Source organism: Sander vitreus, chromosome 6, assembly GCF_031162955.1.
Source record: "Sander vitreus isolate 19-12246 chromosome 6, sanVit1, whole genome shotgun sequence".
NCBI lineage: Eukaryota > Metazoa > Chordata > Actinopteri > Perciformes > Percidae > Sander > Sander vitreus.
In genome coordinates, this window is record NC_135860.1 from 491545 (window position 1) to 509044 (window position 17500).

Below are 17500 nucleotides of genomic sequence, written 5' to 3' on the forward strand. Positions count from 1 at the left end.
CACACACACACGCAGAGACAGACAGACAGACCGACAGAGACACACACACACAACACGCACACACACACACACACACACACACACAGGCAGAGACCGACAGAGACACACACACATACACACACGCAGAGACAGACAGACAGACAGACAGACAGACAGAGACACACACACATAACACGCAGAGACAGACAGACAGACAGACAGACAGACAGAGACACACACACAGAGACACAGATCATCACTATCAAATTGATTAAAAAAACCAGCTTTTTATTTGTATTCATTACCATAACTCATTAACCAAAGTTAACATTAACACGCATGACTCAGTTTCTGACAGCTCAGAGGTTAAACTGTTACTGGGAGTGTTTGGGTCAGCTGTGCCGCTGACTCGGCGCTATCTCAATAAACTAAAGCTGCTACAAGTGAATTTCACGGCCGTACGCAAAGGAGCTAAATCTGTGGATGGAAACATCGATATTTTCAGCAGATATCTTAGTTACAACACGACTGAGCTAGCAAAGTAGTTAAGGGTTTAAATGTAACTCTACAGAGCTAATGCTTGAGTGGAAATGTGGAAATGTGTCATATGTTCAGTATGTAGGCTATTGGGGTTGGGCAATATGGTAGTTGTGTAATACCTCCATTGTTCAAGGGCTGTGCTACACTTATTACGGAAAATGCATCCGACAGGGTTGTTCAATTAAACTGCCACTGAAAGGAGGAGTTAATGTGCTATATACGTGCTATGTGTGCTAATAACTATATACGTACCTGTCTAATGTACAGTATATGAGATAGGGGTGTCACAATACCAGAAGTCCAGCAGTCGGTGCCAATACCAGTGAAATAACGATACCACGGTAAACAAAAAAAGATTCCACGTACTTTAACTAAATGTCAAAATGTCATAACAAGACATACAGCACAGAACATAATAAAGTCCAATGAATGGTCATAGTGCAACAACTCGTATCCCCAGACAGACTTCCAGACCTCTTTTCTAAAAGGTCCTGTGCAGAAACAACAACGGTGTTTCTAGGAGAGCTGACGCACCAACCTGATAATCGTCCGTCTGACAGTCTGGCGAGGTCGGTGACTCGAGTCTGGTCGGTGTGTTCCGTGCCGTCGTCCGTTGGACGAGCTGTCGGCCTTCGTTTTGGCCGACCTGACATGCTCAGTAGGAGACGGGGCAGTCGGGACTCACCCAGAAACGGGGAGCGGGATGAGCCTCTCAACATCTGACGACAATCTTTCAAACTGAGCTTTGTTGATCTGAAATGAAGACAGATTCAGCAACTGCACGGCCTGTTGCTCTCTTCAAATGTTTTCAGAAACACGTTTCGGCCGTCTGGTTGGTGTGTAAGCACCTTAACAGTTGCGTAACCAGAGTCGTTACAAACCCCGCCCAAAAGGACGCCCAGTTGGCTAATTTCCTCCTGAACAGGTAGCTAAGCATTAGCTTCAGGCTAATTTATCACGGCTACAAGGGACGGGTATTTTATGTCATTTCAACATTCGTGTACTCACATTGAACTATATAGCTAGAGTACCTGAGTTGGTTACTCGCAAAAACTATAGATACACAGCCAGTAAAGTGATCCCAACTGGTGCTGGCTAACCGTGGCTAACGCCGCCATGCTAACCCTGCTAACGGCTAACGTTACTGGAGGAGCAGGCAAGCAGCCATGGCTGTTTACAACAGTGAGTTACTTGTTATTTGACCGTGAGTTGAGTAGAAGGGCGAGACTTCGACCCCTTCTTCGTGACCTCCTTCTTCTGAATGTATCGACTGGAGCACTCTGAAGTTATACTGTCCCCATCAGTTCCAGCAGAGGTGCAGCACTGATGCTGCTAACGCTGGCATCGTCGCTAACGGTGCCTACGGTTCTTCAAAAAATCAGCATCGTTGGCGTTTTGTCATTTTAGAACCGGAAGGTGTCGGTAATATCGGTTCTCTCTGATCACGTGCCTCCACGAGCCAATCAGAGTGGTTCCTTGCACCGTGCAGCTTAGTTTAGATGTAGACAGTAACGGAGGACAGAGTAACGTGAGGAAAACTCCACAACAGATAGCAGTCAGTCATAAGTCGTCACGAGGTTTACCAGTTTACCAGTAAACGCAACATTTAGTCCCGTCTGTGTTTTTCAGACAACAGCAGTGACCAGTGCTAGTTTGAGTCTGTTAGCTCATAGCTTTAGCGGCAGACTGTTGTACGTTGTACGAATCCTCTACAGTGAAATACAGTCACACTTCACCGTTTAGCTGTCAGCATTTTAGCCGCGTTTAGTACTGTAGCTAACTGTAGTCTAACGTTAGCTGCTGTGTAATGTGTTATTAGTGTTTACTAGCTAACGTTAGCTGCTGTGTAACGTGTTATTAGTGTTTACTAGCTAACGGTAGCTAACGTTAGCTGCTGTGTAACGTGTTATTAGTGTTTACTAGCTAACGGTAGGCTAACGTTAGCTGCTGTGTAACGTGTTATTAGTGTTTACTAGCTAACGGTAGGCTAATGTTAGCTGCTGTGTAACGTGTTATTAGTGTTTACTAGCTAACGGTAGGCTAACGTTAGCTGCTGTGTAACGTGTTATTAGTGTTTACTAGCTAACGGTAGGCTAACGTTAGCCGCTGTGTAACGTGTTATTAGTGTTTACTAGCTAACGGTAGCTAACGTTAGCTGCTGTGTAACGTGTTATTAGTGTTTACTAGCTAACGGTAGGCTAACGTTAGCTGCTGTGTAACGTGTTATTAGTGTTTACTAGCTAACGGTAGCTAACGTTAGCTGCTGTGTAACGTGTTATTAGTGTTTACTAGCTAACGGTAGGCTAACGTTTGCTGCTGTGTAACGTGTTATTAGTGTTTACTAGCGTGACGTGCAGCGATGTTTCTGTTGCCTCTAACGTCTGTTTTGGAGCATCAAAACTAGGGCTGTCGAAATAACGCAGATTAATCCATTCCATATTGACGTTTGCATACAGACGAAAATCTGGTGCCACTGATATGTCTGCTCTTCTCTCTGCTGCTCTGAAACAGACGTTACAGGAAACACAAACCCTGCTGCATGTGACGCTAGTTAACACTATACTCAACAGCAGCTAACGTTAGCCTACCGCTAGCTAGTTAACACTATACTCAACAGCAGCTAACGTTAGCCTACCGCTAGCTAGTTAACACTATACTCAACAGCAGCTAATGTTAGCCTACCGTTAGCTAGTAAACACTAATAACACGTTACACAGCAGCTAACATTAGCTACCGTTAGCTAGTAAACACTACTAACACGTTACACAGCAGCTAACGTTAGCCTACCGTTAGCTAGTAAACACTACTAACACGTTACACAGCAGCTAACATTAGCTACCGTTAGCTAGTAAACACTAATAACACGTTACACAGCAGCTAACATTAGCTACCGTTAGCTAGTAAACACTACTAACACGTTACACAGCAGCTAACGTTAGCCTACCGTTAGCTACAGTAGTAACTGGATTAAACACGGCTAAAATGCTGACAGCTTAACGGTGTAGTGTGACTGTATTTCACTGTAGAGGATTCGTACAACGTTTAACAGTCTGCCGCTAAAGCTATGAGCTAACAGACACAAACTAGCACTGGTCACTGCTGTTGTCTGAAAAACACAGACGGGACTAAATGTTGCGTTTACTGGTAAACTAGCTAGCTAGTTAACACTATACTCAACAGCAGCTAACGTTAGCCTACCGCTAGCTAGTAGCTGGATTAAACACGGTTAAAATGCTGACAGCTAACGCTAAACGGTGTAAAGTGTGACTGTGTTTTACTGTAGAGGATTCAACACCGGGATGTAACAATCTGCAGCTGCCGTCGGAGAAACAACACAGACGGTGCGTTCAATGAAACTGGTAAACTACAGCCTCGTGGTGCATTTGAAGTTATTGTAAATGTCCTTTTCCCATCTGGTTGTTGTTTTTGTCTTTCAACAGCAATTTACTAGTGAAATAAGTTATTGTTATACATTATTGTTATTATTAAATCATTTAATGTTGACCATATGGCCTTAGCAATAAACAAGCCGTTCTTTAATGTCACCAACTGTTGTTTAGTACCTTTTTATTTCTTTTCTTTTTTTACTTTCTTAAAAAGTATCGGTTCAGGCACCGTTAATTATGTATGCGATTAATTTTGATTAATTAATCACAGAGTACGTAATTAATTAGATAACATTTTTTAATCGATTGACAGCCCTAATCAGAGTGAAACGCAGACATTTAAGTGGCACCGTAATCCGCGTTGCTATTTCGTCCGGTAGATCCCGGCACCGGTGCCCTATTGGCGCCAGATTTTAACATGCGCCGTTAACGTGAACAGAAAATTGAGTTGCCTGTATCTTTTCATGGCAAACGCGCATGTTTCAATCAGCTGTCACAACAGCTGAAATGGCTCCTTCATAGTATCCTTCAACAGAGGAGGAATGTAGCACAATATGGATGTGAAAGCAGTTGTAATTGTGACAATAACATTTGTTTTGGTTAAAATCAACAAATAATCGTGATAATTAAGCGTGATCAATATATTGATGAAAATAATCAGGATTATCATTTTGGCCATAATCGTGCAGCCCTATATAAGAGCATGTTTTGTGTTACGTGATGCTTAGTTTCTGTATTTTGTGTTGTCTTTGTAAAGCAGCGGAACGGACAGAGTCCAAAACACATTTCCCTTCGGGGACAATAAAGTATATCGGGGCCGGCCCAAGACTTTTGGGGGCCCTAAGCAGGATTTGGTTTGGAGACTCTTCACATTGTAACGTGTTGACGCTGCACTTGGCACTAAACCAACTTGTGTATTGTAAGAATGAGTTTAAGCACTCATAATGTGCAAATAAGCATTTAAAGACTAATGTGAGACCAATTAGCAGCAACACTATCTTTAAATGGATCGGCTCTGTTATGAGCTCAGTTGTGAGATATTTTAAAGCTCTTGGGGGCCCTCTGGTAGCCACGGGGGCCCTAAGCAGCCGCTTAGTTAGCTTATGAAGCTCTGAAGTGTATCTTATCTTACAGTTAATGAGCTTAATTGATGAGCCTGTAAAGCAGGGGGGACAAACTCAACTTCCCAGAGGGCCACACTGGAAAATCAGAATCCCATCAAGAGCCAGACATGTAGAGTTTATTGGCATGTTATTATTTAATCGAAAAAGTCAAATATCTTTGACTGTCTCATTGCATGTTTCCTATAGTCTTCTCTCTTACAGTTTGGTCGACATAAAGTCCTAAAGAAGTCAGGAAAAGTCAGGAAAAAGTTCCTCAGCCGTCATAGAAAAAAAGTGCCCCAAAACGTCGGGGAAAAAGCGCCCCAAAAACATCGGAATAAGAGACAAAAACGTTGGAAAAAGTGACAAAAACTAGGCGGCCCAAAATGTATTGTGAACGTAAGCCGGATCATAATCTGCGAGGGGCCTTGAGTTTTGACACAGGTGCTGTAAAGTGTTAACTGCTGCTGCTGCTGTTGTGTCTCTGCAGACACGCCGTCTCAGAGAGTCCAGTTCATCCTCGGGACGGAGGACGCCGATGAGGAGCACATCCCCCACGACCTGTTCACCGAGCTGGACGAGATCGCCTTCAGAGACGGAGACTTCCAGGAGTGGAAGGAGATGGCGAGGTGAGGAAAACACTCTGCTCTTTATTTACATTCACTCTCACTGTTTATTCCTGCAATGTTTGCTTTTCTTTCAAGGGTAACTACCGTTTTTTTGCAACCTGGACCCTATTTCCCCATGTTTTTGTGTCTGACTGACTGATGAGAACAACAATCTTTGACATTGGTCCAGTATTAAGAGAGATCGCTGCAGTCAGCAGCGGAGAAACAAGCTGCAATGTAAGTTAACAGGACAATTGTTCAGCTTGTATTTACCTTCACAAAAGTGCTCGTTTAGCCGCTGACAGACTCAGATTAATATTCTAAGTGTCTGACAACATTATGAAAGGATTTCTAAGGAGGTCGACCTTTCTGTTAAAGAGTAAGATCCTTTTTTTAAACATAAAAACATCCGCGAAATTGCGTTTGCTAAACCCACCAGACTCCATGTAAATAATCAGTAATTTAAGCAGCGTAAAATACACTTCATTCAAAGTCGACAGAAACTAAATAAAACTATGAAAAGCCGTTTTGGGTCGTCTTTCCACTTTTCCAACCATCACAGCTCTAGTTTTGGTTGAAATAAACACATAGTTTACCGATCTACATGTGGAAATATGCTGGCTCTATACACGCTAAAAGTACTGCTTTTTTAAATGGAGTCTGGTGGGTTTAATGCTAGCGACTTCAGAGCTGTTTCTGGTTAAACAGAAAGATCCCAAAGAGGTTTTAAAGGTCTATCTCTGTAGAAATCCTTTCATAATGTTGCTAGACACTTAGAATAATAATCTGAGTCTGTCAGCGGCAAAACAATCGAGGAAAGTCTCAAGACAAGACTGTACATAAAAACGATTACAAAATTAAAAACAGATAAAATACGAGAATAGAAGTTACAGTGCAGTATAAGAAAGTAAACATTAAAGAGCAGTTAAAACAGTTAAAAATATAAAAGCAGAGAAAATACGAGATTTTCCATTTTCTATACACGTAATCCACCTTGCCGTTCCCAGAATGGGCCGGTCCCACCGGTCTTACTTTTTAATTGTCTTTATATGCTTATATATCAACAATGCAGTCCAGATGAGATACGTATAATCCCTCCAGCGTGTTCTGGGTCGACCCCGGGGTTTCCTACCGGTCAGACGTGCCCGGGAATCCTAAATGGAAAACTTTGCCTCCCGGCTCAGCTCCCTCAGCGCCTCAGCGGTCCTGATTCCTGCGGACGCCGTGCCGATACCCTCCACCGTGAACAAAACCCCGAGATACTTGAATTCCTTCTCTCGGGGCGGCCCAGCCTACGTGCAGACTGCACAGAGGATTGCTGTTGTTTAGTTACGAGTCCTGCAGGGCTCTGACACGAGTTGCAAGTATGCTGTTTGTTTAAATCAGTTTGTGTCTAAATGAACACACAAGGAAGCAAACTTATGTTACAAATCACAGCTCGCAAGTTGCACATTTTGTGAAGCCGGAACCGTATCGACCCCAAATATTCCTCTTTAAGGTGATGGTGGTTAACGCGTCAAACTGCCAGCTGCTGCTGCTGCTGTCACAGAATGTAATGTACGGAGAAGGAGAGCCTTAAAAACGTTTCTACAAATACTACAGTATTACTTTCTGAAATATTACAACTTTTCTTTCTGAAATATTACAACTTTTCTTTCTGAAATATTACAACTTTTTGAACAAATATTAAAACTTTTTTGTACAAATGTTACTTTTTTGTACAAATATTAAATCTTTTTTTGAACAAATATTACTTTTTGTACAAATATTACTTTTTTGAACAAATATTACTTTTTTGTACAAATATTAAAACTTTTTTTGTACAAATATTAAATCTTTTTTTGAACAAATATTACTTTTTGTACAAATATTACTTTTTGGAACAAATATTACTTTTTGTACAAATATTAAAACTTTTTTTGTACAAATATTAAAACTTTTTATACAAATAATTTTTTGTACAAATATTAATTTTTGGTACAAATATTATTTTTTTGAACAAATATAAATTTTTTGAACAAATATTAAAACTTTTTTGTACAAATATTAAAACTTTTTTTGAACAAATATTACTTTTTGTACAAATATTACTTTTTTGTACAAATATTATTTTTTTGAACAAATATAAATTTTTTGAACAAATATTACTTTTTTGAACAAATATTACTTTTTTGAACAAATATTAATTTTTTGAACAAATATTACTTTTTGGAACAAATATTACGTTTTTGGAACAAATATTACTTTTTTGTACAAATATTAAAACTTTTTTGTACAAATATTACTTTTTTTTGTACAAATATTACTTTTTGTACAAATATTACTTTTTTTGTACAAATATTACTTTTTTGGAACAAATATTACGTTTGTGTACAAATATTACATTTTTGTACAAATATTACATTTTTGTACAAATATTAAAACTTTTTTGTACAAATATTGAAACTTTTGTTTGTACAAATATTAAAACTTTTTGTACAAATATTAAAACTTTTTATACAAATATAAATTTTTGGTACAAATATTAATTTTTGGAACAAATATTAAAACTTTTTTGTACAAATATTACTTTTTGGAACAAATATTACTTTTTGGAACAAATATTACTTTTTTGGTACAAATATTACTTTTTGGAACAAATATTACGTTTGTGTACAAATATTACATTTTTGTACAAATATTACATTTTTGTACAAATATTAAAACTTTTTTGTACAAATATTAAAACTTTTGTTTGTACAAATATTACTTTTTGGTACAAATATTAATTTTTTGTACAAATATTAAATCTTTTTTTGAACAAATATTACTTTTTTGTACAAATATTACTTTTTGGAACAAATATTTTTTTGAACAAATATTACGTTTTTTGAACAAATATTACTTTTTTGTACAAATATTAAAACTTCTTTTGTACAAATATTAAAACTTTTTTGAACAAATATTACTTTTTGGAACAAATATTACTTTTTGGAACAAATATTAAAACTTTTTTGTACACATTACTTTTTTGAACAAATATTACTTTTTTGGAACAAATATTACGTATTTGTACAAATATTACAACTTTTTTGAACAAATATTAAAACTTTTTTTCTACAAATATTACAACTTTTTTTATTTTCTACAAATATTCCAATATATTCCCATTTATTCCTAAAATATCCCAACTTTTTTCTTAACGTATTTTTTCCCATCAGTCACTAGACCAGGTTGTCAAACAGTAGTTACCCTCTAAGGTTTTTAAAAGGGTTTGTTTCGCTAAATGCTCCACTAGTTTAAATCCAAGATGATCCTTTTTATAATAACACGCCTCTTCACTTTGCTTTCAGTGGTTATCCTTCATGCTTTGAACAGGATAAACATTTATTTATTCAGGATTTTGAATGTGAGAGCTGAAGACGTTTCACCGTCCTGCAGCTGTCTGAACAAGCTGATAAATCCAGTAGGATTTGATATTTTTAAAGATTATCACAACACCTTTTTAATGCCTGGATTATTTCAGACCTGCTGTCAGACTTACATGAGGAGGAGAAACTTGTGTTTTTTGGATGATCCTAACAAAACAAAACAGATAACCGTAGAGTGAACATAACCTGAAAACAGCGGTCTGAAACGGCAAATGTGACAAGAAATGCCACTTTCTATGCCAAGATTATAGGGGCGTCATGACTTGCAATCGGAATGAAATGAGCTTTTAATTTTGACTCAAAATCATATGCAGAATTGGCGATCCCCCCAGTACTTTTTTGTCTCTCCACCCCCCCCTTTTTGTGCACGTCCGAAGAAAAAAACAAAAAACAGACCCAGTGTAACTTAGCGGCTGGTAGCATGCAGCTAAAGACACGGGGTACATCCCTGTCCCTTATTCGATGGCTCCTCTGTTGAACTGGAAGTTGTTCTAGTCCTCCTCCTTGAAGGCTGTCTCAAAGCTCTTATTCCGAGGATAGAGGATGGAGGATAGATCTCTGAGGAGCTATGAGCGAGGATGGAGGAGGGATCTCTGAGGAGCTATGAGCGAGGATGGAGGAGGGATCTCTGAGGAGCTATGAGCGAGGATGGAGGAGGGATGGAGGAGGAGCTACGAGCGAGGATAGAGGAGGGATCTATGAGGAGCTACGAGCGAGGATAGAGGAGGGATCTATGAGGAGCTACGAGCGAGGATAGAGGAGGGATCTATGAGGAGCTACGAGCGAGGATAGAGGAGGGATCTCTGAGGAGCTACGAGCGAGGATAGAGGAGGGATCTCTGAGGAGCTATGAGCGAGGATAGAGGAGGGATCTCTGAGGAGCTATGAGCGAGGATGGATCTCTGAGGAGCTATGAGCGAGGATGGAGGATGGATCTCTGAGGAGCTATGAGCGAGGATGCAGAGAGCAGCCTTCCTGGAAGCCGTGCAGCTGAAAGCCGTTGCTAACTCCGCCCAAACAGCTGACGAATTCACGTGATGCTTCAGAGGAAAGGACGTCTCATCCCTCTAAAACACATTTTTCTTGCAGAATTTCCTCGTGTCTGTCCTGTGCTTCCTCGTAGGGACGGACTAAGACGCAAGGAAGGGAGGCAAGTGCAATTTAAGAATGTGAGATGCACTGAATGTAACTTAAGCTAAGCTGCTGGTAGCATGCAGCTAAAGACACAGGGTAAATTTAGCTTAGCGGCTGGCAGCATGCAGCTAAAGACACAGGGTAACGTTAGCTTAGCGGCTGGCAGCATGCAGCTAAAGACACAGGGTATCTTTAGCATAGCGGCTGGTAGCACGCAGCTAAAGACGCAGGGTAACGTTAGCTTAGCGGCTGGTAGCATGCAGCTAAAGACACAGAGTATCTTTTAGCTTAGCGGCTGGTAGCATGCAGCTAAAGACGCAGAGTAACGTTAGCTTAGCGGTAGCCTGCAGCTGCACTATTTCAGACACCGTGGCCACTGCCGGAGTCGGAGATGACGGAGAAGGACGTCACCGTGGGGCCTTCCCCGTGAGAGAGTTTTGGAAACAAACAAAGAAGGAAAAGCCTGTGGGCTGAGACAGGACTCCATGGTGCATTCATGTGCACCTTGTTTAACTAATGGTGCATTCAACTGCACCTCGTGAACTGAGAAACTCCAACTGTTGTATCTATCTGCCATCTTGTGGGTCTTATCGTTGATTTGGAGAATCATCACACCCCTACAAGATTAGTAAATTTCTCTTCGACAGAAATCAGCGGAACAGAAGTGGAAATGTCTGCTTTATTTCAGGCTTGTCATGACAGTTTTGCTGACATGTTTAAAGCACTTGTGCTCTGCTATGCTAAGTTAAATCTGTTTGTTTGTTGTCTCCAGATGGCTGAAGTTCGAGGAGGACGTAGAGGACGGCGGTGAGCGTTGGAGTAAACCGTACGTGGCCACGCTGTCTCTTCACAGTCTGTTCGAGCTGCGTTCCTGCATCCTGAACGGCACGGTGCTGCTCGACATGAGGGCCAACACCATCGAAGAGATCGCAGGTCAGCACGCTCGCCAACACTACGGCCGGGACCGTATGCTTTTTATCCTGATTCGATTAACCGCTGGTTTCTACATGAAAAGTAGTAGCCTAGAAATCTAGACCACCTTAGTGGCAGCCAGGGTCGTCTAGCAACTCTCCGTTGGCTTGCGAGCTGGAAAAACCAAACTCTGGTCAGGCCAATCACATCGTGTATAGAGTCTGTGGGCGGGGCTTATAGCTGCTGCTGCTGCTGGTGAACAGCTGTCTTTGGAATCCGCTTTGGCCGCGACTCTGGAAGACTTGGAGTTCAGCTTTTCTTTGAGGAAAAGAACAAAGAACGGCACTGAAGTCATTCTTAAAAAAGGAAGATGTGTTCAGAGTTTAATCTACCAACTAGCGTTGCTCTGATTGGTTGGAGCGCTATCCTATTGGTGCAGAGGGAATTTGAAAGACAATCGTTAATCCCGCCCCTCGGATTGAGCCCAGCCAATGGTGAGTTCCCAGACCCAACATCTGGATGAGGGTCTGGCTTGTCAGGCTAGGTTTCTACTAGAGGTGTGAATCTTCACTGATCTTTTGATTCAATTACGATTATCATGTCTTTGATTCCATATCTCGATGCATCACGATGCGTCAAATACATTTTTCTATTAAAGCCATATAGGATATTTAATTCATAGCTTTTCAAGCTTAAAAAACCAACCATCCTGCAGAGCTGTAATACTAAATAACCTGGATACATCAAACTACAGCACTGAGCACACGGCACGTCCTGAATGTGCAAAACATACCAGAATATGTCAACAGAAAGGCTGTCAGGCCGACATTACGTTATAAACAGAAGTAATCCATCATGGCCCGGACGATTATCGATGCAGCGTCGTCCACGATCCCATCGATCATTTGATTCATTTCAACACCTCTAGCTTCTACATGACATCTGTAAAATGTGTGTCTAGACTGTGTGTAACTTGTACAATCATCCCGGCGCCATGTCCGCTAACCTCCTGCTGTCCCTCGTCCCGAGCAGACATGGTGATCGACAGCATGCTGGCGTCGGGGCAGCTGGAGGAGGGCGTCCGAGAGAAGGTGAAGGAGGCCATGCTGAGGCGACACCACCATCAGAGCGAGAAGAAACTCAGCAACCGAATCCCGCTGGTGCGATCCTTCGCCGACATCGGCAAGAAACACTCCGACTCCTATTTACTGGACCGCAACGGTGAGGCCACGCTGCTCTCTTCTCATTCTGAAATCCACTTTTTTCTTTTTTAAACATTCATCTGCAAGTCTGTTCTAACCTCTCTCTGTTAAATCCCAAAACCTGTTTTATACTCGCTCTGTCTCATGTTGATGTGAGTTCTGCCGTCTTTGTTTTCCAAGAACTCCTTGGCTGCGGTGGAGATGTCCAAAAATATTACCTCCTAAGTCCTTTTCATAACCACTTTTCCTGAAGGTAAACGTCATGTGGTCAACGAAGGGTGTGGAGGGGGAAAAACCGACTGCCCTTACACTTCCTAAAGCCAGTTTTCTGTGTGTGTCTGTGTTTCTGTGTTTGTGTGTGTCTGATTGTCTGCGTGTGTGTCTGTGTGTCTGATTGTCTGCCTGTGTCTGTGTGTGTCTGCGTGTGTGTCTGATTGTCTGTGTGTGTGTGTGTGTGTGTGTATGTGTCTGTCTGTCTGTGTGCGTGTGTGTGTGTGTGTGTATGTGTGCGTGTGTGTGTATGTGTGCGTGTGTGTGTATGTGTCTGTCTGTGTGTCTGTCTGCATGTGTCTGTTTGTCTGTGTTTATCAAAGTAGTTGGATAGTTGACAACTAATCGATTTTGTATTTGCAGCTCGAGACTCAATTGGTATGTGAGTGTGCGCTTCAGCTGCAGTGTGTGTGTGTGTGTGTGTGTGTGTGTGTGTTTGCAGCTGTGATGAGTTGTTGTACAAGAGATAATGAACCCAATAGATAATTAGTGATGTTGTCCGGAAACCTGTTGTTGTGTGTTTCCTGTCGCTCAGCATTAACGTGAACAGATCTGCTGAGTCAGCGAGCTAATAACCAGCTAATACCGTGTGACGGGTCGGCGTTTTTATATCCGGATCATAAATCCTGTTAGTGAGTGAGTGAGTGAGTGAGAGGAATGTTTTAATTCTGCTGAGGTAATCTGAAGCAACATCATGCTGAAACCTGCAGCTCAGTCTGCAGAGAAAACACAACAACAAGGTGTGTGTGTGTGTGTGTGTGTGTGTGTGTGTGTGTTAGGGCTGCAGCTATCGATTAACATTAAGTGCCATATTACATTGTTTTTAAAGAAAATATTTTCTGAACAACCTCAAACTACATTAAACATACATAAACATTGCCTTCAGTTGTGCAGCTTAACTTTCAGAACTACAAGATTCAACCTGAGACTGATCCGTATATAGGCCTATATGTAAATATTAGTTATTCTCAACCTATTTTCATTTATATATTTGATTACAATGCTACACGGCTCTGTTACACTTACGCCAGTAGATCGTTGACCAGCCGTGAAGAGAGAGGGAGAGAGAATGGTGCGCTCCAATCAGCTGTTTTTCCGTCTCTTTAGATCCGATCGTGGTCACCACTACGTATTTTCTTGTCTTTGTGTTTGGTAGTTGTTGTGTTTGGTCCATACGACTCTGTGATTTACTTTTGTCGGGTTCTGTTGAGATGCTGAAGCATTGACGTCGTGCTATTATTGTGCTAAGCTAGTTCCATTTTGCAGTAGACGCATGGTACAGAGTTTTCGTTTTATTTTATTTTGTGTGTGTGTGTGTGTCTGTCTCTGTGTGTGTGTGTATCTGTGTGTGTGTGTCTCTGTGTCTGTCTCTGTGTGTGTGTGTGTGTGTGTGTCTCTGTGTCTCTGTGTGTGTGTGTGTGTGTGTCTGTCTCTGTGTGTGTGTGTGTGTGTGTGTGTGTCTCTGTGTGTGTGTCTGTGTGTGTGTGTGTGTGTGTGTGTGTGTGTGTGTGTGTGTCTCTCTGTGTGTGTGTGTGTGTGTGTGTCTCTGTCTGTCTCTGTGTGTCTGTCTGTGTGTGTCTGTGTGTCTCTCTGTGTGTGTGTCTCTGTGTCTGTCTGTGTGTGTGTCTCTGTGTGTGTGTGTGTGTGTGTGTGTGTGTGTGTGTGTGTGTGTGTGTGTGTGTCTCTGTGTGTGTGTGTGTGTGTGTGTGTGTGTCTCTGTGTCTGTCTGTGTGTACTTTTACATTTAAAGTAGGGTGATATCGAGAAAATCACAATATTTCTTTACTGAATACCATATTGGTCTGAATATAAGACGACCCCTCCTGTTCCTAGACTCATTTTTGGAAGAAGTATTTGGATCCTTTTGCATTCATGTTACATTTTAGGAGATACAATTAAACTACTGAAGAAGTACAAGGTCCCTTCGCTGTCAGCGATCTGTGGAGGCGACGGTGACACGTCGTCTTTATCGTCTGCTGACTCCCTCGTTACTGAGTTACTGTTCATGTGCTGAAGCTGACAGCCTTGACACTTTAAAGTCCAAATCAGCAGCAAGTGTTGCCACAGGAAGTTACACTTCCAGTACGTGGAATTTGCCTTTTGTTATTTGGTGCATACGTAAACAAACGTATTGAACATTAATAAAAAATCAACTGTTCTAAAGCTAACGTTATCAATCTGCCTCTGTACCAAAACTCTTCCGAAACCTCTTCAGCCCTCACTCAAAACAATTTAGCGAATATTAGCTACTAGTTTCCAGATCTGGTTATGGCCCGGACCCCTCAAAGTCTCGGTATCGACCCCTCAAAGTCTCGGCCCGGACCCCTCAAAGTCTCGGCCCGGACCCCTCAAAGTCTCGGTCTTGACCCCTCAAAGTCTCGTCCCGGACCCCTCAAAGTCTCGGCCCGGACCCCTCAAAGTCTCGGTAGCGACCCCTCAAAGTCTCGGCCCGGGCCCCTCAAAGTCTCGTCCCGGACCCCTCAAAGTCTCGTCCCGGGCCCCTCAAAGTCTCGGCCCGGACCCCTCAAAGTCTCGGTATCGACCCCTCAAAGTCTCGGCCCGGGCCCCTCAAAGTCTGTCCCGACCCCTCAAAGTCTCGGTATCGGACCCCTCAAAGTCTCGTCCCGGACCCCTCAAAGTCTCGTCCCGGACCCCTCAAAGTCTCGGCCCGGACCCCTCAAAGTCTCGGCCCCGACCCCTCAAAGTCTCGGTATCGACCCCTCAAAGTCTCGTTCCGGGCCCCTCAAAGTCTCGTCCCGGGCCCCTCAAAGTCTCGTCCCGGACCCCTCAAAGTCTCGGTATCGACCCCTCAAAGTCTCGGCCCGGGCCCCTCAAAGTCTCGGCCCGGACCCCTCAAAGTCTCGTCCCGGACCCCTCAAAGTCTCGGCCCGGACCCCTCAAAGTCTCGGTATGGACCCCTCAAAGTCTCGGTATCGACCCCTCAAAGTCTCGTCCCGGACCCCTCAAAGTCTCGGGCCGAGACTTGGCCCGGACCCCTCAAAGTCTCGGTCCGGACCCCTCAAAGTCTCGGTATCGACCCCTCAAAGTCTCGGTATCGACTCCCTCAAAGTCTCGGCCCAGACCCCTCAAAGTCTCGGTATCGACCCCTCAAAGTCTCGTCCCGGACCCCTCAAAGTCTCGGTATCGACCCCTCAAAGTCTCGGCCTGGACCCCTCAAAGTCTCGTCCCCGGGCCCTCAAAGTCTCGGCCCGACCCCTCAAAGTCTCGGCCCGACCCTCTCAAAGTCTCGGTATCGACCCCTCAAAGTCTCGGCCTGGACCCCTCAAAGTCTCGTCCCCGGACCCCTCAGAGTCTCGTATCGACCCCTCAAAGTCTCGGTCCGGACCCCTCAAAGTCTCGCCCGACCCCTCAAAGTCTCGGGCCGAGACTTGGCCCGACTCCCTCAAAGTCTCGGCCCGACCCCTCAAAGTCTCGGGCCGAGACTTGGCCCGGACCCCTCAAAGTCTCGGCCCGGACCCCTCAAAGTCTCGGTATCGACCCCTCAAAGTCTCGGTATCGACCCCTCAAAGTCTCGGCATCGACCCCTCAAAGTCTCGTCCCGGACCCCTCAAAGTCTCGGCCCGGACCCCTCAAAGTCTCGGCCCCGACCCCTCAAAGTCTCGTCCCGGGCCCCTCAAAGTCTCGGCCCGGACCCCTCAAAGTCTCGGCCCGGACCCCTCAAAGTCTCGGCCCGGACCCCTCAAAGTCTCGGTATCGACCCCTCAAAGTCTCGGCCTGACCCCCTCAAAGTCTCGCCCCGACCCCTCAAAGTCTCGTCCCGGACTCCCTCAGAGTCTCGGTATCGACCCCTCAAAGTCTCGGTCCGGACCCCTCAAAGTCTCGTCCCGGACCCCTCAAAGTCTCGCCCCGACCCCTCAAAGTCTCGTCCCGGACCCCTCAAAGTCTCGGCCTCGATACACTATGGTCTTGGTGATGACTTGGTCTTGTCTGAGGTGTTCTTGACTACAACGCTGTTGTGCATCATGATATTTGTTTCCTGTCCACTGTATAAATATATGATCCATCTATAAATCTCTGCAGGGCTGCTGGCGTCCCCGCAGTCGGCTCCAGGAAACCTCGACAGCAAGAACAGCGAGAGTCGCATCAACGGAGGCAGCCGGGAGAACAGCACGGTGGACTTCAGCAGGGTAAAGACGCCGCTCTTCTTCCTGCTCCGTTACATTAAGGTTTTATCACCGCTCAGGAGGGCTGGATCGAGGAACAGATTCATGAGTTTGAAGTTTAATATGGTAAACAAGACGCCGTGACGATCATTTCTCAGTCTCCTCTGCCTTCGGAGATGCTGTTTATCTGGCGATGTTGCATGTTCATCTACCAGGGCATGTTGATCTGGATTCATAGTACAGGCCTCTGGATTGTGAGCACTTTGTAAACCTGCCAACCCAACTGCTGAATGAAATATGAAAAAAAGCTTGGCCTTTTCTTACATTGTAATACATTCAATATTTGTTTTGTTTAGAAGGGGATAGCAGGTTAATAGTAGATGCCAAATAGAAGCTGGGAACCTGAAGATTGATTTGAGATGCAGCTAAGCTCTGTGTCAAATATTAATTGATACATTAACTAAAATAAATTGTGAAAAGGTAAACAGACCTAGATAACGTCATTAGTAACCAGGGTATTCATACATGTATTAACCGTCTGCACATGCTCCGCAGGTTCACACACACACACACACACACTCGGAAACAGAAGAGAGGGTCACGTTCAATCTCAAAACGACGTGCACCGTGTTGCTACAGTTTCCACTGAAGTGCTCTTTGGTGACGTGGTCGATCACGTTACTGTTGATCATCTGTCCATCATCGTATGAAGCCCGCCCTGACAATCTGATTGGTCCGAACAGCTCTGGTTTGAGCATATTTGCTCCACAACGGATCAAGTCCAGACCCAACTTCCCGACCTCAAATGTTGTGGGCGGCTGTCATCCAGGCTA

General features: G+C 43.6%; 1 protein-coding gene across 2 annotated transcripts in view; it reads left to right on the forward strand.

Annotated features, from left to right (window-relative positions):
• Positions 1-17500, forward strand: part of LOC144519086 (sodium bicarbonate cotransporter 3-like) — a 60721-nt gene that overhangs the window by 19111 nt on the left and 24110 nt on the right. For both annotated transcript variants that reach the window (XM_078251975.1, XM_078251974.1), the window contains exons 4-7: positions 5499-5637; positions 10932-11092; positions 12104-12292; positions 16585-16691. In XM_078251975.1, coding sequence (XP_078108101.1) covers positions 5499-5637; positions 10932-11092; positions 12104-12292; positions 16585-16691 — 596 coding nt within the window. The remainder of the gene's footprint in view (positions 1-5498; positions 5638-10931; positions 11093-12103; positions 12293-16584; positions 16692-17500) is intronic.